We start from the raw sequence: 25,566 nt of genomic DNA on the forward strand, positions 1-25,566 counted from the left end.
TCGTTCAATCGATGCCCAAAGCAACAGTGGCGAAAAAGATCGAAGTAAAAATCAAAAGAAAAAAAAAAAAAAGAAAAAGAAAGGAGAAAGGAATGAAGTAAAAAAGAAACGATCGATCCCTGATCGTGGATATTCGTTATTTTTAACAATCGCATGCATCGAAAGGGAAGGACCGAATACGCTTTCCAGGTCAGGCTGGCCAATATTTCAAACGATCAGACATTCGGAAAGAATTGACGAGGTACGCGCTCCTGCAAAACAAGGCTGGCGTCGTGGGACGTAGGTTTGCTGGCAGATAGGTACTAGAGCAGGATAGGGAAACAGGGGAATGATTTGGCACACAGGGGGGTTGGAGGTATGTAGGGCTGCAGTCGGCGGCCATCTTGTTGTTTGTGCAAGCTCGGCCTTCACACTCGAGTTTGTAACTTGGTACCATCCTCGAGTGCGTTCTATCGGCGCACTTAATTGCAAATGACGAGCTAAACGTCGCACTAGCCCAGTGTCCATCGCCTCGGATTAATTCGAAGGTGTAATTGAAACGGAATGGGCCGGACAGATTTATGCAAAGAAGGGGGAATGGCCGCATCTTGGGCAGGTGCCAGGCTTCGATGGTTACGGTTTATTTAATTAGATTAATTTATTTATTTAAATAGTGGGCGATGAGTTGCGAAAATGTTCTTCAGGTAGGACGCACGAGTTTCATCCCCAAGTATACTGGTCGTGTACACTTCTTCGAGTTTCTGCAAAAAGACTGATTGTATAACCAGTGGTCATCGAGATCAGTTTTAACCTCAACTCATCACGTGTGCAAACGCAAATGGGATTTATGTCTGTTTCCTCATTCCATCGTTCTATCATTCCATCGTTTTATTCTCTTACTCCACTTCTCATTTTATCTCCAGTTGTCCGTTTAGCGCAAGCTGTTGTTCTCGCGACATTTCTGGAATTGCTATTACGCGTGAATGGGCGGACGTGCGTGTAGACTTCATGAAAAATATCTCGAGGTTGGTATTGTTTTCTGTGGTAAGAAAGAGGAGAAATGAAGACAGAAGAAGAGAGAAAAAGAGGAAGGACATAGAGGCGTCGCGGACCGCGAATAGAAGCCACTATAAGATCGTAAATCTGCGCGTGTCGATTCGAATCACCCGATAGAGGATACGCGAGCGTCGGCCCGATGAGAGCTATGGGTCAATAACCCCGTGCGCACCAACATTTTTCTATAGTCACCGAAATGGATGTGGAGGCTCGTCGTAGGGTCGCTCGAACACCAAAATGCGCAAGTATTCTCTAACAGAGATGATTGACTCTGGCCGCAATTGAAATTGATATCTTTTTCCGCGTCGACGATGTTTCGCTCGCGTGGATAGTCTCGATTCATCGATGAGAAGGGTTGGTTCATGAAAAGACGAAATCGCTTTTCCAAATATTCGATCGCGCTTTCTCTCGTTCGTACCTCTTCGTGCAAATTGCACTGGTCGCGCGATTTCGAAAATGGAAACCATAAGGAACCAGCCACGCATTATCATCGATCGACGAGATGTAATCTATTCTTTTCTTTTTTTTTTTTTTTTTTTTTTTTTGGCTTTTATTAAAACAATGTGTTCGATGCTTTCACGTAGGTAGCGATACTTGTACATCTATGCAGGAAATATCGTAACTTTTAATCTAGCCGGCGATCTGGTTTGAAAGGATCAAATGTTTGTTGAACGATCAAAGATTCTTTTTTACTTTGCGGCAGCTTGTTTGCGTTGTTTCTCTCTAAATTTTGCGTTTCTCCGCTAGTGTTTACGCGGGAGATTGTAGGAAATGTGTTTTCGGAATAAATAGAGCTAGATTCAAAGAATACGGTAAAAGTGAAGAATTCTATCGACAAATTGTATTCAGGATTTATTTATCTGTCATAGTTAAATGAAAGTTGCATTATAAGGTAGGCGAAGAAATTTATAATGACTAATTGTAAAGATATACATTTGTTTTTCTAATTTATAGCTTATACGAAATACACGGAAGACACATACGAGAAACTGAAAAAATTGTTTCAAGTGTATCAGCTAGAAATAGAACGGTGGAAACGTTTCAATCTAAAAAATGGAAATAAGTAAAATCTGTGGAGAACGTGGAATTCCATCGAGATTGATCGTGGATACAAAAAGCGTACAACTATTATCGTTTCCTCTATTTCAACATTTTATATACAGTCTCCAATTTCAAAAATTGTTAATCTCGCTGGTTTGTAAAATCATACGACGAAACTTTTCTTCCAGTTTCTTTCTCAAACATTTATTCAACCTAATCCTCTTGAACTATGTAATATTTACAAGCGATCCCCGTTGTCCATTCCTCGCGTTTAGAGATCAAGAAGTCATAATTTTGTAATCCATTCACGAACATAAAATATTAACATTAAAACCACGATTGACTAAAGTATGCAACTTGTAGCAAAGAAATTTAAATGAAAAGTATATGGACAAATACATAATAAATAAGGAGATGCAAGTTCTATTTATTTATATATTTTACAAAGACTATGCAAATCTCTAAAAATACATGGATCGATAAAATTAATATGAAATTTACGAATTTAATTTAGTTTGTCTATTCTCCAAGTTCTAACGTTAAATAAAACAGTTTCATGGCGAGAAAGTCGAAAGAGCGAATCGTGTGATAACTATCGGTTGAATTCGACGGTACCGCGTTATTTGGCCGATAGTTCAACGAATTATATCGATGAAACTGTGCATAGGGCGCGCATAAATCATAGTCGCACAACTATCGATACCGATCGTGCTCGCTTATCCGGCAAATTCCTGTCAATAACGAGACAAACGGTTAAGTTATAGTATCTGTTTAAGAAAGAAACTCGGAGGGCAAGGTAAGAAGTGGCGTGGCGCTATTCGTGATATATGAGCGCGGTTGTGTCATAAGATATATGTAAGTTCCTGGATAGAAGCATCTGTCGAGCGATCCTCTTGGCGCATTTCTTTCGTTATTCGTTCAATGGAACCGGAGGGAGGAAATTCAATGTTCGATCGACTCCGAGCGAAATGGAATACTAGCTTTGAATCCCGACGCGTGATATGCGCACGTAAACGCGTTAAACAACGGGGAAAAAACGTACCAAACCTAGGAAGGAAAAACGAACTGTTTTTCATATCTTCCTTTCGAGTGTTTATTTATCGATTCCCAAGATTACTGAGAATCACCGTGACGTTGTTCTCTTCCCCCCCCCCCCTATTTCTGGCCCTTTTTGGTCTTGTCCAGCTCTTTCAGTCGTCGAATCAGAAGCAAAGAAACTTACCTTTGTGTTATATATAGACGGAAGTCGTGAACTGGCGAAAGGACCACGCGACCGTAGAAACTCGTAGGAATGAATGAGGGGAGATTGCCGGCGGAAAAAGAAGGGTGGAGGAATGGAGGCGGGGATGGACAGGCCGCATCAGCGATGCGGTAGCGACCGGCAAAAGGGAAAGAACGATATGAGGCTTTAAAACTTTTCCACTTTAACAATTATGAGCCGGAATTGAATACAGCTTGGACCGATTGTAAGTTCGCTCGATTTGCTATCCTTATCACTATCGGTTGTCCCCATAAATAACGCGGCACGATCTTTCAGAGTTTAACCGATAGCTAGATGACTGGTATGCCCTAGCGTTTTCGTCAAGATCGCACAGACGAGATTGGCCATTTTTATTTTTCCTGCGGTGCCTGCGCCATCGAACGGCGCCATCGAGATTAAAAAGTTGTCCAACAACGCGAAAATAATTCCTTGTATCTCGGGGATGCTACCAACCTCCATCGATTTCAACGTTTTATACTTATGTAACAGGATCGCGCTTTAATTTTACAGTCACGTGAGAAATGTAAATATTACACTCGTCCGTAATGAAATCTTTAGTCATTAGAAGAATATACTTTCATTGTCCGTTTATAGTTCTTTACAATATTCACAATATCAATTTCATGTACTGAAAAATATCGCAAAATTCGCATGAAAATGTGAAGAGGGTGAATACAGTGTCGTTAGACGGATCCATTTACAATTATGCAAGATCAACGATAGTAGCTTTACGATAATCGAAGTTTGATCATATTCTCTGGAATGTTTTCAAATGTTTGATACACATTGCAAGCTTAGAATCGCGTCACAACCGCACACGGACGGCATTGTGCACCAGAGGAAAGTGGTGGATGGGCGCGGTTTGGAATTTGCGTTTAAAAGTTTGCAGCGGTTCCGTTAAGTTCCAACGGTTGCCGGCTTAGTGTATCCAAAGACGAAGTTCGACGGTATACGTCGATGCCATTCCTGGGCGTTCGAGTGTGGGTCTGTGCGTTGTTTGTTTTCGAGGACAAGGCAAGGAAGGGGATGCGCCGGTGGAATAGGAAGAAAAGAGGAAGAAGCGCAGGAAATGCGGAAACGCAGGAGAATGAGGATCCGATGGAGGTCTGCGGGACTAAAGTTGAGCGATTCGGTGATGGAAAAAGGTAGTTGGATCGTGTGCGATGCAAAATCGCGAGGAATCGAGCTAAAGTTAAATAGACGACAGTGGTCGTCGCTCGTTTCCGTCCGGGATGTCCGAATCGGCCTTTAGGATCGTTTCTTTTTACCGTGCTGTTTTCGATGTTTACTAAACAGAATAACTGACCTCTTTCCCTTTCTCAGTTCTGATTTTATAATGGAACTCTCGGCTGGAACGTTGCACGTTAGTTGTTTCCATTTCCTCCCTGAGACTGTCAGTTTGTCGCCACTAGCAGCGTGACTAGTTTTGTTCCTACGAACTTTTCCAGATACTTTCAAGAGATTCGATCCTGCTCGAACTACCGCGGGCTTTTTGATCGATTGATATTTTGATATTGTTTACCCATGTTCACGTAGACTGGATTGACAGCGTTGTGACAGATATAGATTAGAACGTGTTATAAATATATATACTTAGTTTTATTTCAGAAGAATGGTTATGAATAGTTTAAAATGATTATTTTACAAGAATATTGTAGAATGCAATAATACTTCTAGGTCTTTACGTACTTTATTGAATTTCTGCACCTTCTATCTATCGGTATTTTTAATTAAATAACAAGATTGTTTTGAACAACAATTAAAAAAATAGAGGAATTCTGATCGGCGGAAACTTCAGTTCGCGAAACAAATTGTTTTAAAAATTGTAAGCTTTAAAATATACATAACGGTAAAAAATCTACATAGGTGTGATCGTTGTTACGTATGTACATATTTCGATAAAAGCGTACGGACGAGTACGCAGAATGATAGGGAAAGTTTGAACGTTTCTGATAGTGGATTAACGGGGATCCCCCAATTATTCGACGGATTACCGTATCGCTTGTCTAGCGTGCTTCTCCCGCTGTTTCTCCTCAATCGCGTAATTTCGTTCCCGGAAATGGTTACGGCTCCGGTGCTTTCGTTACCCCGTGCAATAAAAACCGTCTACTTAATACGCCCTGCCAATTCGTTTAATCGTTATCAGAACTATTGTTAGCGTTTAAATAACGTCGATATCGACTCTATATGAAACTAGGAGCTCTGCATTATACGTATATCATTACGCTGGATAAATACCAATTAAACGTAATTTATAAACGGTCTTGTGAAACTTCCATTAACTTCATTCACTTCAGAGTACAGTCTACCTATTCAATAGCCCAAAAATCAAACCACTCATTGCGATTCTACATTAATTTTTCACTTTCAATCTTTCTAACAACAAAGGAAAGCGAACTTTTCCGACGACTAGAAGAAATAGAAAGACAAAAATGTTGGCCAGTAGCGAACATTATAAAAACCATCGAGGATAGTTACAGAGAGAAAGAGGGATAAAAATTTGCCGGTTGCTTTTCGCCAGTGTTCAAAGAGAAAGGGAGAAAGAAGGTTGGCCGGGGGTGTAACTCCGTTTCGCCAAAGTCCTTTCTCGAACTTTCTTTCGTTGTGGGGAATTTATACGGGTTTCGACAATGTCAGCTTCATAGTTGTGCTTCAATTCGCAACACTTCCGGGGCAACGACGCAACAACTTTTCTCGCTGGCGGTGGAGCAAAGCATGGCGTTGCAAATGTGTATCGACGACGCCAGGCATTGAAGTTGTTTTATGGTCGATACAAGGGCCTCGATCCAACGGTGAAAGACACGGTCGTGTCTTTGTCTGATTCATGAGGCAGGAAGGTCTGTGCGTCGAGGCTTGCCTCGTGGCTGCATCTTGCACGGAGTTGACGATAAACTTTCGTATAAGTTAAGTACAGGCGGGATGAAGATGCATTATCCAATTGCGTCGTGCAGCAATGGCGGCTGGTGCTAAATTAAGGGGAGAATCAGATTTTGACGAGAAAGAAAAGGAATCGGGAAAAATAAAAACGAGTATAGGGCTTCTTCCCTTTGTACATTAGATTTGGATAGCTTGAAGAACTAGTTATTATTGTTCTTTCGTATAATTCTCTATCTTCGAGGTTTTACACAGTTTTAAACAATTTTTAGGTGGTTTTAGAAAATTACTTTATTAGGACAATTTAATATATCGTAAGGTAAGTTGTTTTCGGAACAACAAAAGAATTGTTTATTTTGGTAACGAGAGGAAAAGTGTGCCCCGTGTTTTTTGTGCATATGAAATGATACACTGAGAGTGAGACGAAGAAGCAGAATGCTTGAAGAATGCATGTCAAAATTGAAGTAACGTTATTACAAAATAGCAGTACGGTAATGTTGCAACAACTTTCTATATTTATCTTTATTTTTTATATTTTTATGACAGCATGGTATCGAGTTGTTAAATATTAAAAATATAAAATATTGCGCACTCGGCTGAATCTAAGGTTATATGTCTATATTTTCTTGACAAGCATACGTAGATCTTGAATTTTTTAAATTTTCACATTTCGATAATCTCGCAACCAAATAAAAGTGTAATGTAAATGTATCTTCTTTACTGCAGCAATAAAATAAGGATAAAACAATTTTGTTCTTGTTCGTTTTCTTTAAGGAAAATACACATCGTATTTTACATTATGACTAGATCTAGCATTTTGTAGACGCAAGCATAATAGTGTTCCATGTAGCGAGGATCGTCGAAGTATTTTCTGAAAACAGGTCGGACGTCTCTTTTCACTCTCGAGCACGATGAAAACGAAAAAAAGCAAATTTAACGGTAGATTGCTGCGTTACCTTATATCGGTGCAGGAAATTTCAACCTACATCGTTTTCAACTTTCTATAAACCTACGAATAGCGGAAATTTTATAGAGTATTTTGTCGACATTAGACAAAACATCCTTGATATATATATATATATATATATAATGATATTTTCTCGTCGAATGCAAATGTATTTCAACCTTAAAACTAATAAAAATTATTCAAATATTATGAAACAGACCCGTAAATTTAAGTACATTTTATAATTATCATCCACGTTTCGGTACATACGAACGAATCGGACTTAATTGCAAATCACATAAACTATCTGACAAACATAATATTTCAAAATGAAGGAATAAATTATGTCGTAACCAACGACCTATCTACAACTAGAAATTATTTGATTTGCGATAAAAGTTTCCCTACATCCTGGCGGAACGATTGAAAGCTGGCCTAACGGAGGAGAGATCGTTCAAGGGAAGTAAATTAAAAACTATGATACACCATGGGCGTGTCGTTGTCTAGTTGACGGGCCTGGAGGCGGCACTTGGGGTTTATTTGCACCCCCGTCGACCGCACTAACGCTGTTGCCAGCGACATCGTTGTCGTCGTCGTCGTCGTCGTCGTCGTCGTCGTCGTCGTCATGCTCGTCGACTAGCGGTGGTTATAGTGCAACGTGACAGTGGTGTAACAGCCGGCAGCAGGATAGCGGGAACGACGAGGCCGAGGGTAGTGGTGGTGGTGGTGCAAGCCTGGAAGGCTTGAAGGGCCTGAGTTGGCAATAGTGGAGAGCATCCACTCGTTGCGACACTCGTGAGCGGCCTCATTGTCTCTCAAGAGGCTCCTCGCTTCTCCAGCTTCGCCCTTTCCCCTTAAAACCCAACTAACACCCCCTTCGTTCCGATTTTCCCCTCCCTTACGTCCCCTTTCGGTCGTGTCTGCATCGGCGTTCCCTTGCCTCGGCACCTCTATTCCCGGTGCCCCCTTTGGTGACATCTCCCCCTCGATCTAACAATCCGCCAGCTTACTCCACCACTGCCACCGTTGAAGTTGCATCGGCGACACGTTGGTCGGTACAGCAGGTTCCTGCCGTTCCTCTCACTTGTCCCTCTGCAACACTCTTCTCCTTTTTCCACTGCCCTTCCTCTCTCGCTGTGCTTCTTCCTTTCTTGTCTTGCTACCCAACAATCTAACTCTCCTCCCACTGGCTACATCGCTTTCCAGGTTCTTCTCCGATGAGAAATAAGGGGAAGGGGGTAGAAAGAGCGGCACTAGCAGCGTGCTCGGTGACGTGGAACCGTGGCAAAGCACCCAACCTTAATAAGCTTATGCAGCACTCTCCAACTATGTTGAAGCTAAGCTCGACCCAATATCTTCGTCGACGTTTTCCAGACGACATCGCGCTTCTCTCTTTCGGATGCTTTCGTTCGAACGTCTACCACGCGTCTACGTGTACCTATCGGAACGTCCCGTTCGCGTTCTCTTCCGTTTTTCGCTTGTTTGTAATCGTTAAAGGCGGTACGCGCTGTCTCGATCGCAATCACGGCATAATAACAGGCAATTCTGCCTCTCTAACAGGGACAAACTAGATGGTCCTACTCGTTCGTTCGAAACCGAGGAACCGTGATAACGAATTAACTAACGACGAGAAATTCGACTCGTTATTCCCGCGATGTAATCCTCTTCTCCCTGGTTTGGTAATGGTGTTATGCGCTTGGTAATGGGTCAGGTACGAATAAAATTCGCGGCACGGTTCTGTTAGTCAGCTCTTGGCAAGTGCTGCCAAACGAGAGGTGCATAGGACGCGATCAGGCATGTTGCGAGACAATGGCAACGAAATTCCGCGGTTTCCTACGTCTTGTAAGAAGGCGTCGCTTTTGGCGAGAGTGTATGGGAGGAAGTAGTAGAAGACGAGAGAGGCGGACAAGCTTAAGAAAGACGGACAAGAACACACAAGCTGGATGGCTGGGGAGACGAAGGTGTAGAGTAGAGCTGCGGAGAGGCGGTGAATGCGGAAAAAGGGAGATGGATAGAGATGACGTGTAAAAGTTGAAGCGAGAAGACGGAAGAGGCTGAGAAGGGGTTGGGGGGATTGGTTGATGAGCGGATGGAGAGAACCGCGAAGAGGATGGGAAGAGGGTTGGAGGCAGAACTCGGTTCGGGGTTTCGGAGCGAGGGGTCACGTCCAAGAAGGGACTGTATCTTCCCTTTGTGGGAATGCCGTAACGCTGGGTAGACACTTCCTTTCATCCGTAGCACCAGGCACGATGGGTCGCGCGGCGTTTTGCCGAGAGAACGAAGGGGTGGAATGGGCGGAGGGAACGAGGGAAGGGCACAGACCGAGATAGAGGTGGAGGAAAACGTCGTTTGAAATTTTTACGTTGCGCCACGGTTATTCTCTCATGGATTTCCCTTGGATGAGGTATAACGACGTCGCCTCGGTCATTCTTGTCCTGCCTCTCTACCGCGGTAATTTTTAAAGAAAAGGAACGCCAGGTGTTCCCTTTAAATTGTGTTTTAATCAATTACTTTTAACGCCCGACATTGTACAGGCTTCTTTAACAGGATATTTTGGTATATTATTCGAGAGATCATTTTGTAGAGAAAAATTTCACTTAACTCTTAACTACGGACGACTTGTCTCTCGAGGGAAGTCTGAATATTTATTTCGTTATTGTAGTCTAGGTGAATTTTACAAGCTTTGACAGTTGAGTATTTTAGTTACAAAAATTCGCCAGATACATAACATTTCTAAATAATCTGACAATCTATGCATTTACTAATAACAAAATTACGAATATCTACAGTTAAAGGTTGCTCTTTTACGATTCGTTAATCGGTAACGAATGACATTAATAACGATTACAGCTATACTTGATTTAATAACGTTAACTAACTGATCGATATTAATATGAGTCGCGTATCAGTTCCAGGCAGATACGGTTTAATCCGTATCTCCAATAATCGGTTACAATCTGCATTTACGCAATATGTATCGATGACCGCAAAATTCGATAACATTTCTCTTCGTGTTAAACTTCCATCAATGTTGTATGTCGACGAAGCGATACTTTCCCTGAAGTTATATAGAGATAAAGTCGCGGATGAAAAGAGGGAACCGGGTGTTCGTGTGGAGTACGTGGTAACGAGGTCGGAAACTTTATTAACTGTATGCGTAGCACGGCGTTCGAGCGCTATAATCGTAAACGCATATCAACCGGCAGTAACAAACTTTGCAAAGCAAACGCATTAACTCGTTGCGCAACTCGTAAACGCAAAATGCGCGCTTTTAATATTGTACACGGTGGTGAATGCGGAAGTGGTGTAAGCAAGAGGAAAACCAACTATTTATCGATGTCGAAGTCGACTGTGGCCTTTTCTCCCTTCTGACTTTTACTTTGTATACCTAGTCGACGTTCTACCCTTTTCTCTACTTATCATCGTCTGCTTACCTTTTAAATGTAACAGTCTTATTCATGATTTATAGTGGCTTAGCTTTTCCTTAAACCTGGTGAACTTTAAAAATATGTATATAATGAATATACGTTCATCTATATCGTTTAATAAAAAATATAACACGATGATATAACTTTGTTGTGCTGCCAAGAGAAATAGAGGATCACGTTTCTACGGAAATAGTTGCTGAGAAAGAATCAATAGCTATTAAATCCATTGTGGACAAAAAGACAAAGCAAGAAAGAACAATGGATCGATAACAGAAATAAAAGACGAAGGAAGTAGACAATACGAAGAAACATCATGGGCGGAGAGAGAAGCATCGAGCAAGAAAGATTTCAAAGAAAAAGAGCGCGTCCAACATTCGTCCTCTCTTTCGCCTTTCTTCATTCATGCAAAAATTTCGAAAAGTCTGTGTCTGAGATACGCTTTTGACACGATAAACAATTTCACCAGCGAACTAGTTCAAATCAGTTTCCAAAGGAAATCGAGCCATCATCGCTAGCCACAGCATGGGTGACTGTTTTCCGTTCCACGCCTCGGCATCGGAGTCGGCTCGTATTCTTTCGCGCCAAGTCTCCCCTCTTCTACGTCTTCCTCTATTACGCATTTCCGACTCGTTGGACCGGAAACGCTAAGATAAGGCGGGCCTACGGAGCCGGGTCCCTCGCGACCGAGAAGAAGACAGGGTTAGGTCTGGGTGTGTCTTATCCGGAAAATATTATGGGCACGTGGTCGGCATCGATCTTACGTGTAATGGGACTGTGAAACGTGCGCGATCGAATTCCCTCTAGGTCTCGAACAACGTCGAAGACGCGACCAGGATAGACAGGAAAGGTACTGTCGTTCGTTGATCGTTCGTGGACTGTGGCCTGTGGACGATAGAAGAGGCGAACTCGAGATTTCCATAATCTTTCGCTTCGTACGAATTAACATCGAGACATCCACGTTTGTCGGATTACCCGACTGATCCGGATAAGGAGAATCGGACGTTTCAATTAACCCTAATGCTTGTGACGGGAATATAAATAGGAGCGTTGATCGAGTATTACGAGATGGGAGAAACGATATTGGCATCGTCGAAAGATGTTTCTTTAGGGAATGATATTTTGACGTTGAACGCAAGGTCGAAGAGATTTCGAAGAGATCATCGAAATACATATGTTGTAACGTGTTATGAAAGAAAGAACATATGAAATAAAGGAATACAAGTGGAATATGTTTTCGTGGGATTAGTTGTAGCGCGCGTAGATTCTACTTGATATTAACTCTAATATTACTTTGGTGAAAGATAGGTTGGCCAGTTTTTAAAGGGAAGGTCGATCGATATTTGCGAGATGATAAAACCGCGTTTCTTTACTGCGCCTGAACGTTTCCATATTCATCGCGTTTTTAAAATACTCTCGTGTGCGCTAGTGCACGATTTGAATACGATTAATCACACGTTCTAGACTTTGTACTTCGAGCTGATTGCATTAAGTATATGCATCACAAGGGGACTAAAATTATAATTTATATGAAATTACATGAAATCAAAGAGTCAGAAGATCATCAAAGTATTAAAAAATGATCAATTCAGGTGGCAAGAAAAATGGCATTTAATCATTGGAAATTGAGCAACATCTGCGAAACGATTAAAAACTCGTGTGAAGGAGTAGCGACTGTTTTTCATCGAAGGTTCGAGCACCATCAAAGTCGATGAAATGCCTGACGTTGCAGCTGCCTCGCAAATTTGCCATGGCGTGAAGTACAGGATATGCACCCTTTGCCTCTTACTTTTTCCGTCACCCTTCTCTCTCTTTTTTTCATCGTTGACGATTCCGGGAAACGCCCGACATCCCCTTACGACTGCATCCGACTCTTTCCCATCCCCGTTGTTCCGTTTGCCGCCCTGGCACAGCCGGCTATGAATATCGTCAGCTCTTTTTCACCCTCGTCGAACATATTTCAACGACAGTAGGCATCGAGAGGCTCGCTCGATGTTCTGCCCCAAACTACAATCCCCGAATATGCCGCGGAATCCTCGATCGCTCATTCGCGTCAATTGGGATTTCGCCGCTTCCGTGGCGGAACGAGCATCCTAAAGGACGGCAGACTCGAAGGGATGAGGCGGAGACCGTCTGGCAGCTCAAAGGATAAGTATATCGGAGAAAGGAGACGAAGTGTGAACGGATGAATATCATTAGGTCCTCCTTGGCTTATCTACGGTTTAATTCCCACCGTTTCCTTGATACCTTGTCAAGGGAATCCATCGATATTTGTGGTTGACGGTTTGTCGGTGTAGTACTTACTACAACGTATGCGTTGGTAATTGAAACGTTGGATAACAAGTTCGAGAATGAGCGCGATTAAGAATTACCATGTGTCGAATTTGAATTGTCAAATCTGAATGTTTAAATTTGAATCTTTAAGTTTGAATATTTGAATTTTACTACTTAGAGCTTTGGAGGAATTCTTTAAGCAGTAGCAATTCTTTAAGTAGTAAAAAAAGACTCATTTTAACATCAATGCAGAAATCAATAAGTTCAAACGATCGATTATCCAAGATTTTAACCAAAAAATCTTGGCCTCCAAATCATTTTCATCGTTGGAGATTGATTTATAGATAAACATACGAGTAGTGGAAGCCGGGTCTCTCCGAGTTTCTTTCTCCTAGATACTCGGTTCTCCATCCTTTTCCCGCAAATTTCAATTTCCCTTCTTCGGTTTTCCAACTTCTTTAAAAATCTTTCCTTAAAGCCGCAAGCTGCGCGCTTCTCCTTTTTTTCTTTCCGCCTCGGCACGGAACTGCGATGCCTTGCATCATTTCGAAGATTAATTCGCTAGAACGGCTATCCCGTCGTTTCTTTATCCCGACGTCGCTTGCGCCAACGGCTGAGAAGCTGTAACGGTGGCGAGAAGCTGCTGGAAGAGACGAGACCTATTATCCGCCTTACTTCGTTACGTCCCTTTATTTTATTTCGCTTCGCCACGACCCTTACGTATTCCCGGCCATTACCGCTTATGTCCCGAAGGCTTTCGTCTCCGTAACCGCCGCTTTGCGGTTGCCATCGACGACGGCAAGCCGTCCATCCTGTAACTATCCTTGTTTTCCTGTCGCTGATACCACTTATCCTCCTTGGCGTGTGCTCGTTTCTTCTATTTTTCAACGTGTAAAAGCAACCCGATCTCATTTTTCCACCCTTTTCGCGTCTTATCGATGGAACGTAACGCGGCTATATAGATATTGGAATTTAAACGAGAGTTTACAAGATTTGTTTTATAAATTATATTCAATTATATACTCGACGAAGTGAAAATTGGTAACACGGTTCTGGAGATTCGATAGAATGTGTATGTTTTATCTCTTTGTTTCAATTTCCATTATGCTAATAGTTGGAACTTATAAATAGGAGACCATAGTGTGGTTATTGAATTACCTTCATAATAAAAATTGATAATAACTATTCGTTTGTGGATACATATCGAAAAGTATTATGTAGCAGCTTCTGGTTTCATTTTGTTATCAATTGTGTGATCGAATTATCGTTAATTCCTAAAACTTGGAAATACTTGATATTAATTCAAAACAATTTTTAATTCTATCAATTGATGTCGAACACGTTCTTGTTTATCACTGATTCTCGCCTTATTTCAAATTAATTTGAAAAATCAAGCTATTCAATTATTCGAAGATATTCGCTTTGCACAACGCCAACATCATTATTATAATTTTAAGGGATCCGAAAGCAACGTAGAGTAGCGGTTCGAAGAAGCCAATTGAAGAAGCCAGAAATTTCCTCCGAAGGGTGCGCGAATAATTGAGACTCCGCTCGACATAGAACTGCTACAGTAAATTATGAAGTAGCAACTAGAGCCTGTTAGCTCGATGCAGTGAAATAATGTCATACATGAAAATCATGTACTTGATCCTGATTTGTGAATTGCTATAGGTACTTGAGGTAAAGTCGGGTTATAGTAGCATATCTTGTGCAAAGATGGCGCCACTTGCACTATGAACGCACCTCTATGGTGCGGATTTCCTCTTCTTTGGAGCAATAGGTGTACTGAAACGAACACGAATGTTATATAGACGTTCTTATACTATGGAATAAAGGCCACCTGTAACGTTTATGTCATCTTTATTTTAAAACAACACGTCTTGATGACGATACGTTATTTTGCTTTACTAGCCTGCTACACTTTCCTGCATGCCCTACTTTTTCCTATGCCTCATAATTTCTTTGCATGCAACTTGCTCTAAAAAGTTTCATCCAGTTCCGTACTTCCAGCTTTAATATCTTCAGTACTAGAATCTCATTTTTAACTTCATTTTTCAATATCTAATCCTGCACTCGGTCATGATATACCAGATTGTAATCTTTTTATACACTGCTTATCTTAAAATTCAATTTATCTCGCACGAGATAAAAAAAGGCTGAGGCGAACTAGTTTATGTTTTCATTTTACATACACAGCACGTGTTACAGAATTCATCACGTGGCGCACTTGCGGCATTTTCCTAAACGGGTTTCAAAATTCAGCATACGAACGGGCGACGCCATGGAGAACGATTAAAGCTTCACGAGCATCCTCTGATCGAACGAACGGTAGCCACCGAGCGTCGTGTTTCTAACGAGCCATTTTAGCCCCGATACTTTTCCTTAGCCTCTTAATGGGTTCCCGCACGTGGTCGAATCACCAATGCCACGATGACAGTGATGGACACGGTTAGCTCTGATTAATGATACTCTGTAGCGACGAACGACGTCTGCTGATGTCGTGGTACTAGATTCTGTCGCGGCCGGTATTATCGATGACCTGAACCCTTCACGAAGCGCGAGAAAGTCGTTAGGTCGTTCCGAACAGCAGATTCGAGAATGTCTTCCTTTAAGGGATCGACGCCATTAGCTGTACGAGGTGCTGTTCTTTAAAGTTCCCTCGAGGGTTGCGGGAATAATAGATTGCCTCGCTTCAGTGATTTCCACCGTTTACTTAAAGCCCGACTTAGTCGAATTTTAGGCCACTTTGTTGTGCTCCGTCGATTGAATCGGATGCCCGCTGGTGGAACGTTCTTGTTATTATAAAAACGCAATGAGTTTTATTTCTACTAATTGAATAATTCTATTTGCTCATTTAACTATAACATTGGTGTGATTGATGGACGAAGAGTTATATAATTTAATAAATAACAATTTGATTAAATTCTGCATATAGTTTCGAATTTCGAATTTTGTAACTTTAAATTTGCATATGTGAATTTAAAAATTGAATTCCATCGGAGATATAAATTTAAATTCTTAAATTTTTGTTATTCTAATAATAGTAAATATAGGAACGATACGAGCATATATTACAATGAAAAGTATTTTACTTATCCATAGTCACATCGATATTTTTAACAAATTTTTCGTAACATTTTCCAACATTCGAGCGACAAAGCGGCATTGCCTAATTCCTCGAGAGCCAGTCAAACCATTTCAAGGAAATTAGACCCCTTTAACTACAGACACGAGGTAATCGCGTCGATTACCATTGTAGATGCGGCGTCATTCAACGCGATAACCGTTTATAATCTACTTTTCACGCTTTTGTCCCAGCTGGAAACGCCTTTCTGCGGCGATGTAATTGGATTACCGTTTGGTTTTGAGATGCATTCGTGACGCCTGAAGGTTTCGAGAGTCTGATAGACGGGGTTTCGGCCTTAATGACAGAACTAATTGATATATTCCCCGGAAAGCAGGTCGTAAAGTCAAACGTGCTTAGCCGGTGATCTTCAAAATCCCTTTGATCCTTAGAATGGGGTAGTAGAGGGTGCCTCTCTTGAGAACAAGGTCTAAACCATCCGTCGGTCGACCGATAACGTGACGGTGAAACCGCGGTGTCTCCGCCGGGCTTTCCATATCGTTAGGAAACGTTGCCTTTGTGTTTGCCGCGACAACCCTTCGTTACTTTCGTCAAGCGGTTCGCCCGTATCTTCTGTTCGGTTTGCTGTGCCACGTCGGAAAGTTTCTGATCAAAGTCAGCGTGGCATGAGACGTGCGTAAGAAATCAATGTCTGGCTTCCTTTAAGATCGGAGGAACCCCGTCGTGAATTATTTTGCTACGTACAAGAAAAGAGGAATGACCTTTTAAATCGGACAATCTGGTATCTTGTAACGCTGAAATATATTGGACGTGTGAGATATATCTCTGGATTGAATCTGTGATGGCGAATTTGCTCGTTTGCAAAATTGGAATTTATTAACGAAAAGATACTGATGATGCTTGAAGAGTTTGGAAATCATGATATTATACATAAATAATATTAAGCTAGGAATACCAACGTTTAGTATATTATATATAAATGACATTAAAAAAATAAATGCTACTTCGATGGATTCAATAATTCTAGCGTTTTTTTAAATATTGGATAAGGTATAAATAAATAAATATAAAACGCTAATTATCTTGAATAAATTTTTCAGTTACTAAATATGATCAATTTTATCACAGTGTCATCTAGGTTTCATCAGGTTTATTCCAAAAATTTGACAGCGGACAGAAAATAATTATTCAGAGATTCAATTCCCCTAATTCGTTCCTCGAGTAGCCAGTCAGGACATTGATCCCTGACCTTAACTCCTTGGCCTCTCTCTCTTTCTAGTCGGAGCTTCATTTGCGATTCTTTGTCAGTCGGGGGTACCCAGTCGGAGGCTATCACCCTTTTGACGAAAATCTCGTTTCTCACTCCTGAAGCGCATGCCGGTATCGACGCCATCCGCATTCCCGTCTTCGTTCGTTCAAACACCTGCCAGTGTTTGCTTAGGACAGTCGGCGCGAACGTCCTAATTGACTGGTTTCAACTTATTAGTGTGTCTGCAGCGCATTTTAAAACTGGATTAACCGGACGTGCTGGCCATAGGTGGCTCGATGTGCTCGTGTGCGCACGTCGTGTACCCCCTTCTGATGCGATCGATTCTCTTCAACGACCTTCCGTAATTTCATCGTCAAATTTATCTTCGTCTACGCGAAGCGTGAGCAGGATGAAGCCAGCGAGGAGCGGAGGTGATGAGGGTACTAATAGAAACTATCCGAGTTTGAATATGAGATTTACCGAATTGCCTATTCAAATTCAGCAGAGTCGCGTCGAGACGAAGCGGACGGGATTTCTGTAATCCCTTGTACCTGATTCGAGAGATATGGACAAATCGAATGGGAATACTTTTCAGATTGGTCGCCTGATAACACGTGTTTACCCGGCTTGTCCGCGGTCCTAAGGTTTGTATCCGTTTGTTACGATAGAATCTTGAAATCTATTTATCGTTTAACCAACGTTTCATCAAGTAGGTGAAAACCTGAGACGAAAACGGTATTGCCGGGATCGGATCGGAATCAACGTCGTTTGCCGTCCCATCTAGGCCCGGTACGACGCGTGTCAGTCGCGCACGACGAGCTCGAAGCGTGTCAAGAAAAGAGAGAACAGGCAACGCACGGAAGTCGTTAGGGACGTCGGACTTGTATCTTGATTCTTCCCTCACGATATGAACATTCGTTTCTCCAGTGAAACTAGGTTAATAACAAGTCGTAGCAAGTAACTGCTTCATGGTTAAATAATACAACTATTTAATTTTTGGTGTTTATTCTACACTGAAATCTCGAATACATATATGTGTAATGAAATATATCAATGCAAAAAAAAAAAAAAAAAAAAAAAAGGGAAAAGAAAGAAGAAAGTAGAACGAGGCAAATTTTCTAAATGAAGTCGCGTCGTAGTTGACGTTATCAAAATTTCGGTAGACAGCACGTGACATTGATTTTCATATTAACACGAACGGCTGCAGTCCAGAGAATACTAAAACATACACACATACACACACATATGTGTCTGTCTACTCCTCTGGCTCAGGCGAGGGCTTTTATTTGGTGCGAAATGCCGCGGGCCAGCTAGTTTGTGCGTACATACAGAGGGTGAATGGAGCCTCTCAATCAGATGTCGAATTGGAACGCGCGCGTCGCGTCAACGAAATTCATCGATCAACTCAATTAACTAATTGTTCCCCCTCGGTAATTCGCCACTACTCTCTCTGCCTATCGTCACTTTCCTTCTCGCGCGCATCGATTCTTCGTGGGTGCGAGGAACCGGCGACGAGGGTGCTGGTGTCAAACGAACCGAGCTTTCACCGGAAACTACGGTTCCGCGTTCTATTCGTTATATTTTCCGTGTTCATTCAACGTGTTCGCGTGGCCGCCACTAGACGATTTCAGAGAGCTCTCGAAATGATCCACTTGACCGATGGGTCGGGCACGTTTATTGGTCACTGGGTTTACGTATCGATGGCCTTTGAATCGAGTTAACACGTGATCAGCTGCTGCTAAGATTACAGACGGCCAGAGAAACTGAGAAAACAACCATCGAACTTCAAGTTCTGTACCGGGAAGCGATCAGAGTCGTAGATAAACTATAGCAGTCCCGTGTTTGAGCGAAGATGTAACGATCATAGCTAGCAGCTATACTTTACAGGAATCTCTGATCGAACGATTCATAAAAAACGGAAATCTTACTTAATTGTTGCATAATGTGGATCTTCTATGAGAATCTTCGCGAGTTAAGACGCCACGCGTATAGATCACATTCTGGTTAAGCAAATTGCTCTTATTCTCGCCTACAAATCAATCGCCCGATTACATAAACTATTCTACTCGAAACAGTAAATCTTTACAGCGAGTCGTTGAATTTTTATCCCATCCTAGAACGTTCCCCGTAATTCTATCTGTGTTATGTAATGCACCATCTCGTTACGAAACTAATACCAACACCAATGGATGCCGACCGTTCTCTATTGTTCTAACGATCTTAAACGAGGAACCTTCAATCTTCTTGGTATATAGTTACTCTGTTTCATTGTAAGATCGTAATACGTGTTTTCTTCGTTTCTTAGTTTAAAATCGATGTATCGATTTTAAAGTTTCGCGATCCGCATGCTCCTAACTCGACTCACCATAAATGTTTTTCCTTTCCCGCGAAGGGAACCAGATAAATCATGCATCGCAGTCACAGAGAAACGATAGAATCTAATTTCCCGCGGATACCTTATCAGGCGAACCTTGAACGATCTGACCACACGTACTACGTGCATACGTGTCCGCCCACATGGTACTGGCCGCATACGTTTGCTCGTTCGTGTTCACGCAGTATGCGTGCAGAGTCCCTTTCGAATTATGCAAATTCGTTGCAGCCACCGGTCGTATGATCCGACGCTGGACTCGACTTGAGGGTAAACTAATGGCGATAGCCTGGACGTTGGCCTAGCTAGGAAACGTCCAGGGCTACGTGCCACTCTGCTACCTCGTCTCCAGCTTCGCCAGGCTAAGATCCCTGGATAGTGATTGGCAGGTCTCCGACAGTCCTCTGGGTCTGTCATCAGAACTATGCGGGCGTGACTGCGACAGATTCGGACCAAGGGAATCACTTCTTACCTTCCATGAATGTCGATTCGATTCGATTTGATTCAGCCTGTTGGCTCCTACGCCAACCGTTTACCATCGCAATTGATTACTTCTATTTGAGAGATAGTGGCGTGCAAAGATCTCTTCGATCGATCCTCGTCGATGATTGGTAGAGGCATCTTGATTCGACGGTATGGACAGTTTGGTTTTTTCTTAGATTTTTCTGACGGTCTAAGAAAGGATTCTGATATGAAATTTACTGTGATGCTATATGGCGAATCTAAGAAAAATGTTGGTTCCGTTAGCCGCGGGAGGTTTCAATACCAATTGTTTTACATTTCATGCACAAAGCTAGTGGAATGTTATTCTCTTTTATACGCTTTATGGCGATGTATCCCTTCTAAAGTATGTAACATAAGTTGAAAGCTTTGGAGCTCCTTTCGTAGAACAGGGGCCAGAAGCAATATTCAAAAGATTCGACAACTTCAAAGAGGAAAGGATCGTGATTTACATTAGTAACATAGTGATTTACATAGTAAATATTTTATAATAAGAAATTCTATTGTTTACTTACAATTTTAATATCAGTTTCGTTGGATATAGTAACTTATTAGAGATAAAATGGGGTCTTGTTTAATAATTCTACGATATCGACACGAATCGACAAACGGAAAATTAAGATCTCCGAGGTTTAATCAATTAGCGACACGAAAAATATATGTATATCAATTTAGTGCATTTGAAAATCGGTCGATAATGACTAGTTTTAGTAGTAACACGATTATCTCAGTTGATTTTATAATTGTACGAAAGGACATTACCTTGACTAGGTTAAAGAAATGATACCAACTCTAAAGCTGTGATCTCGCGTGCTTGTAGTCGAAAGGTTATAGGAACTTTCTCCTTTTTCTATAAAACATGGATACTACTTCGAAGTGGGCTGATAACGAAGCGTCAGTAGTTATTGATTTTTTTCTTTTAATAAAACGGCATTTAATATCCATGTTGATTCAACTTTTAATCCTACTTTCTGAACTTTAGTTCGCACAAATGGAAAATGTTACAAAATCAAATTAAACAGTCGATACATCATTTCACCTTCTGACAGTTAAACGCGTTGTGCATACTTAATTATAAATTTATGATTGAACACGAATTGGTATTCGTTACATTCTCGAGTACGAGCAAAACCAAAAGATCGAAGTTCAACCCATAGCGTATGTGTATGAAGCGAATTACTTTCTAACACGAGGTTTAATAAGGTTTGGCTGTAAGCTATGGATACTTTGCTCGAACAAATAAAAGCAGAAGGGAACTATACCGCGATTCGCATCCCATTGTTCGCAAAGTCACATGCACGATTTATTTACAGCATGTGATTTCAAGGTCTGGCATGACTTATATGCAACGACAAGAAAAAAAAAAAAAAAAACATCAAAAACAAATTTCATCGATACCGCGGTATTATGTCATGGTTTAAGTATCATCCACTTTGAGATACATGCAAAGTAGTGTTAATGGAATTCCACTCTTAACCTCCGTGCTGATATACGATAGATTTTAAGTTACTGCAACTTCCGAACAACCTTTCATATCTTCGTGTGTCCTGGATTTCGATTTCGTTTCTTTTAAAATGTGCATATAATTACAACTTGGAAAAACTTTGAGACACAAGTACGATCATTTATTCAATTTTTGGTATTCTCCTTTTGCTTTACGGCACTCTCGTTGCAGCGCTTTTAATATTAAAGCAGTTCGGTAAAAACAAAAGAGAATTTAGGTCAGAAAGAGCTCGTTTATTATACTTTCTACGATGTTCATAAATCAACGAATTGAATATTTTCTTTCGAATTTCTGCGAGTTTTGCGCTTAATATGTATATATATTACATTTTCACGAAAACTTTTTCATTTATTTATCAGTCTATATCATTCCAGTAATTGACGTAGCGTACACAGCGATATCGTTCGTCCTGTGCTCCTTTATGTTTTTCTAAATTAAGCGGATCCGTCAAAATCGCTCGAAATATCAACGACAAGCATAAATTAGTATAGAGCAGCAAGAGATCAAAGGAGGTGAAGCAGGGTGGCGACTACTGACTGTTCGAGCAATCGGAGCAAAATACGATAGCTAGATGTAACTAACCAGTTGGATATCCTCGTGGTGAGCGTAAATAGTTATAACCCCTGCAAACCATTCAAACGTCTCAATTGGCTCGAACAAAAATATATCGTACGCTATCGTGGCGCAGGTACGTGTTTCAGGTAGAAAAACCGACCAAGGACTGGCCACTTGAACGATGCTCTCCAAATACCATGACCGAAAAGAGCGTAATAGGATAAAAGGTCAAGCGTTTAACTGGGAACGACGCGCGGGCTGTAATACGCGAGAATTACGTCCATGAAAATCGCTGACGCGTGCATCGGTCGTTGGTGAAAAGTCGAGTTGCAGGAGCGACGAACGTTTTCACGTTATTGGCACGCTCGTGTTCTCTCGCTCGCTCGGCTGACCAGGCGCCGCACGCTGCTGCTTGGCACTCTTCGCGTAACTCGCGTGGTGATAATCGCGATGCGAATTGAGTCGGGCCTGGTCCATCGGCGAAGAGATTCTCTCGCGCGTTTTGAAGGAGACAAGAGGCAAGTAAGAGAAATCGGGCAAGTAGTGCAGGCGAGCGGGTGGTCGGACTTTTTCGCGAGGCAAGAAGCGAGCGAGTAAGCGAACAAGCGAGCAGGCGAACAGGCCGCGGTCGGAGGCGGGTACGCGGTCGCGATCTTCCCCTTCCCGGTTTGGTTGGCCCGGCGGGTAGGGACGGCGCAAGCGCGAGATTCTCCCCCACCCCCAGTCGACGGATAAGAACAGAGAGCAAAGGAACGGGTTAAAACAGGATAGACGTAGAGTTGGAAGAAAAGAGAGGGGCACGCGAAGTGGAAAGGAAGAGAGAGAAGCGATGTATGCCCCGCTACTGCCGCCGATACCGCTGCCGTCGCCACCACCGCCGCCACCGCCGCTCTTCTCCGCCGTTTAGTCCTCCCCTCTGCCCCGCGGCACCCCTTCCCCTCGCCCCGCGCCCCGAGAGCGCAGTGTCACGTCGAACCTCTCGCAGAGCGCGTCGCACGTCCGAGTACCGGCCGCCGCCCGTCATCAGTAGTCGCCGTACCGCGCAGCCACGTAACCTCTCACCTTCTCCTTAGTTTTTAGTAGTCAGTAGTAGGGGAGAGTGTGGAGAGAAAGAGGAGAGAGAGAGAGAGAGAGAGAGAAAGAGAGAGAGAGAGAGAGAGCGCGCGAGAGAAAGGAAGAGAAAGTGAAAGAAGAAAAAAAACGGGAAGAAGAACGCGAAATAGCGAGAAGCCGACTGTGAGAAAAACCGAGAAACGAGAGGTCGACAGCCCGTTTTTTCGTCGTCGTGATCTGTACTCCTCGTTGCCGTCGTTATCGTCGTCGCTTTCGACGCAGTCTTCGCCGTCGTCGTCATCGTCATCTTCCTTGTCTACGTCCACGTCCTCGTTGTCGTTGTCGTCTCCGCTACCGCTGCCGCCGTCGTCATCCTCGTTGTCGTGGTCGTCGCCGTCGTCGTGATCCGGCTCGACGCGACCAACGCGGATATACAACACTTTGTCGACTCGTTGTTCACAATCGAAAGAAAGAAAGGACGAAACAATAAAAAAGAAAAAGAAATACAACAGTAAAAGAAAGTGCGATCTGTGAAACGTACCGCGCGTACGTTTCGTTCCACGTTCCACCGTCCTACCGTCGATAATTTATCGCGATAAAGCGACGTAAAACCATCGCGCAGCCTCCGAAAACGACGGAGCACCGCGCACTCGGTCTACCAGGAAAACAGAGAGAGACAGGTGAACAACATAGAGGCGAAGGAGCGAGCGCGAAGATTAAAGAGACACGAGTAGACGTAACAATCGAGGGACGAGGATCAACGAGAGAGTAATAGAAGTCGCGTGAAAGTGCGTGTCGTGCCGTGACATCGGAAGCGTTGACACGCGAAGGATCCAGTCGAGTCGGTGTTTTGCCATCGACAAGGCAAACACACACGGCGCATCGTTCGGCTGACGACGTGGTGTGTCAAAGTCGGAAGAACGAGAAGCAAGCAAGAGACGGCTATCGGCGAGACCGGCTGCCATTGCCACTGGTACTAGTGTTACCATAGCCACTGCAACCCCGGACACGCGAGAGCGTTGTCATAACGACAAGCCGTGCGCCGCGCGTCGCTATGGAGCCCCAGAACCAGGAAATCGTTGCGAGCGGCTCACCAGCCGAGGTGCCGAACGATCCAGGGTAGGAGAAACCAGGATATCCTGATCCCAAAACAGAACTCCACTACATCTACCACCAACGAGATCGAGCGTGCGTGAAAACGGAACGAAAGAGCGACCAAAAGTGTGTTTTGATGCCGCGCGTTGCCCGAACGATTTAACGCGCGTCGTGTTGTTCTCGTTACCTTGTGTTTCTGTTGCCCTGCTCCGCGCGAGTGTTTGTTATGTTGATGCTTCTTATACGGTTTCGATACGGATCGTTCGTCGTGATACAGCTCGTTCTCGTGTTGCTCGTTACACGCGTCGGTTCGTTTACGATATTATCATCCGTAATTCATCCTCGACATTGTGTCGTCATTGCCGTCGTAGTTATCGTTTTCGCGGGTTACGTCTCGACGTCGTGGTTATACGATAACGCGCAGTCGGATTCGTGAAACGTATAGTGTTTATGTTTGTCAGGCGCGTGAATATGCGTGCCACGGCGCTCTCCTCGGACCGGTGGCGCCTTCTTTCAGCGTGTTCAACATCCCCTCAAACTCGATGAAAGGAAAGGAGGGGAACGAAGGGGAAAGATTCGATGAATGGGAAGGAGAAGCAGCAGGGGTCGTAAAGGAAGGGGTGAGACAGGGAGGGAAAGAGAAATGATTTAACACCTTTGAATTTGCCGCCAACCATTGTTTTCCGAAAAAAACCTGCTCGATATCAAAGAACAGTGACAGATGATTTTCCCTCAAATATAAATACGTAGCAATATGACGGGTGAATCGTTTGAGAAGAAGAGTTGAGAGAAACGCGACAAACCAGTGTATTTTGAAGGGCTAAAAGGGAACGTGTATCACGTGGTACTGAAAGTTTTCCAGCTTTGAGGCCACAGTGTTTCGCGTTCACCACGTGACTCGTGAATAAATACAGAAAGAAAGACCGAGTCGTTTATCAGTTACCTGTTCAAACTCCTCGAAACATTTCGTTTTTTATGGACATAATCGCGTGTCGCGTGTGTATACGTGCTACACGTCGAGAAACGAGTACGTTGAAATGGTTTCACGGGGGTGACAAAGTTTAGCAATTCCAGTGGAAAGTTAGACGGGTTGCTAACATCGCTCGGTGTATCTTCCGCGATCGATTCCGACGACATATGGTCAATGGTTTGTCCTATTAATTCTCCTGAACCTATCAACGGGGTATAGTGCGGTAGCCTACTCCAGTTCTTCGTATCACGAAGACCTAAAGAGAGGACTGAAGGGGGTTATGCAGGGAGGGAGGGAGACGACAAGGAGGGAGGAATGCGTGGGCGA

The 25,566-nt window shown here is 42.9% G+C and overlaps 1 protein-coding gene across 7 annotated transcripts in view; it reads left to right on the forward strand.

The window, feature by feature from the left end:
- Positions 1-23,081: 23,081 nt before the first annotated feature.
- The window catches only part of Rbp6 (RNA-binding protein 6), a 765,794-nt gene continuing 763,309 nt past the window's right edge, over positions 23,082-25,566 (forward strand). For all 7 annotated transcript variants that reach the window (XM_072007202.1, XM_072007200.1, XM_072007204.1 and 4 more), the window contains exon 1: positions 23,082-24,293. In XM_072007202.1, the coding sequence (XP_071863303.1) occupies positions 24,229-24,293 (65 nt within the window). In that variant the 5' untranslated portion in view covers positions 23,082-24,228. The remainder of the gene's footprint in view (positions 24,294-25,566) is intronic.

The sequence above is a fragment of the Bombus fervidus genome, chromosome 7 (genome assembly GCF_041682495.2).
Source record: "Bombus fervidus isolate BK054 chromosome 7, iyBomFerv1, whole genome shotgun sequence".
NCBI lineage: Eukaryota > Metazoa > Arthropoda > Insecta > Hymenoptera > Apidae > Bombus > Bombus fervidus.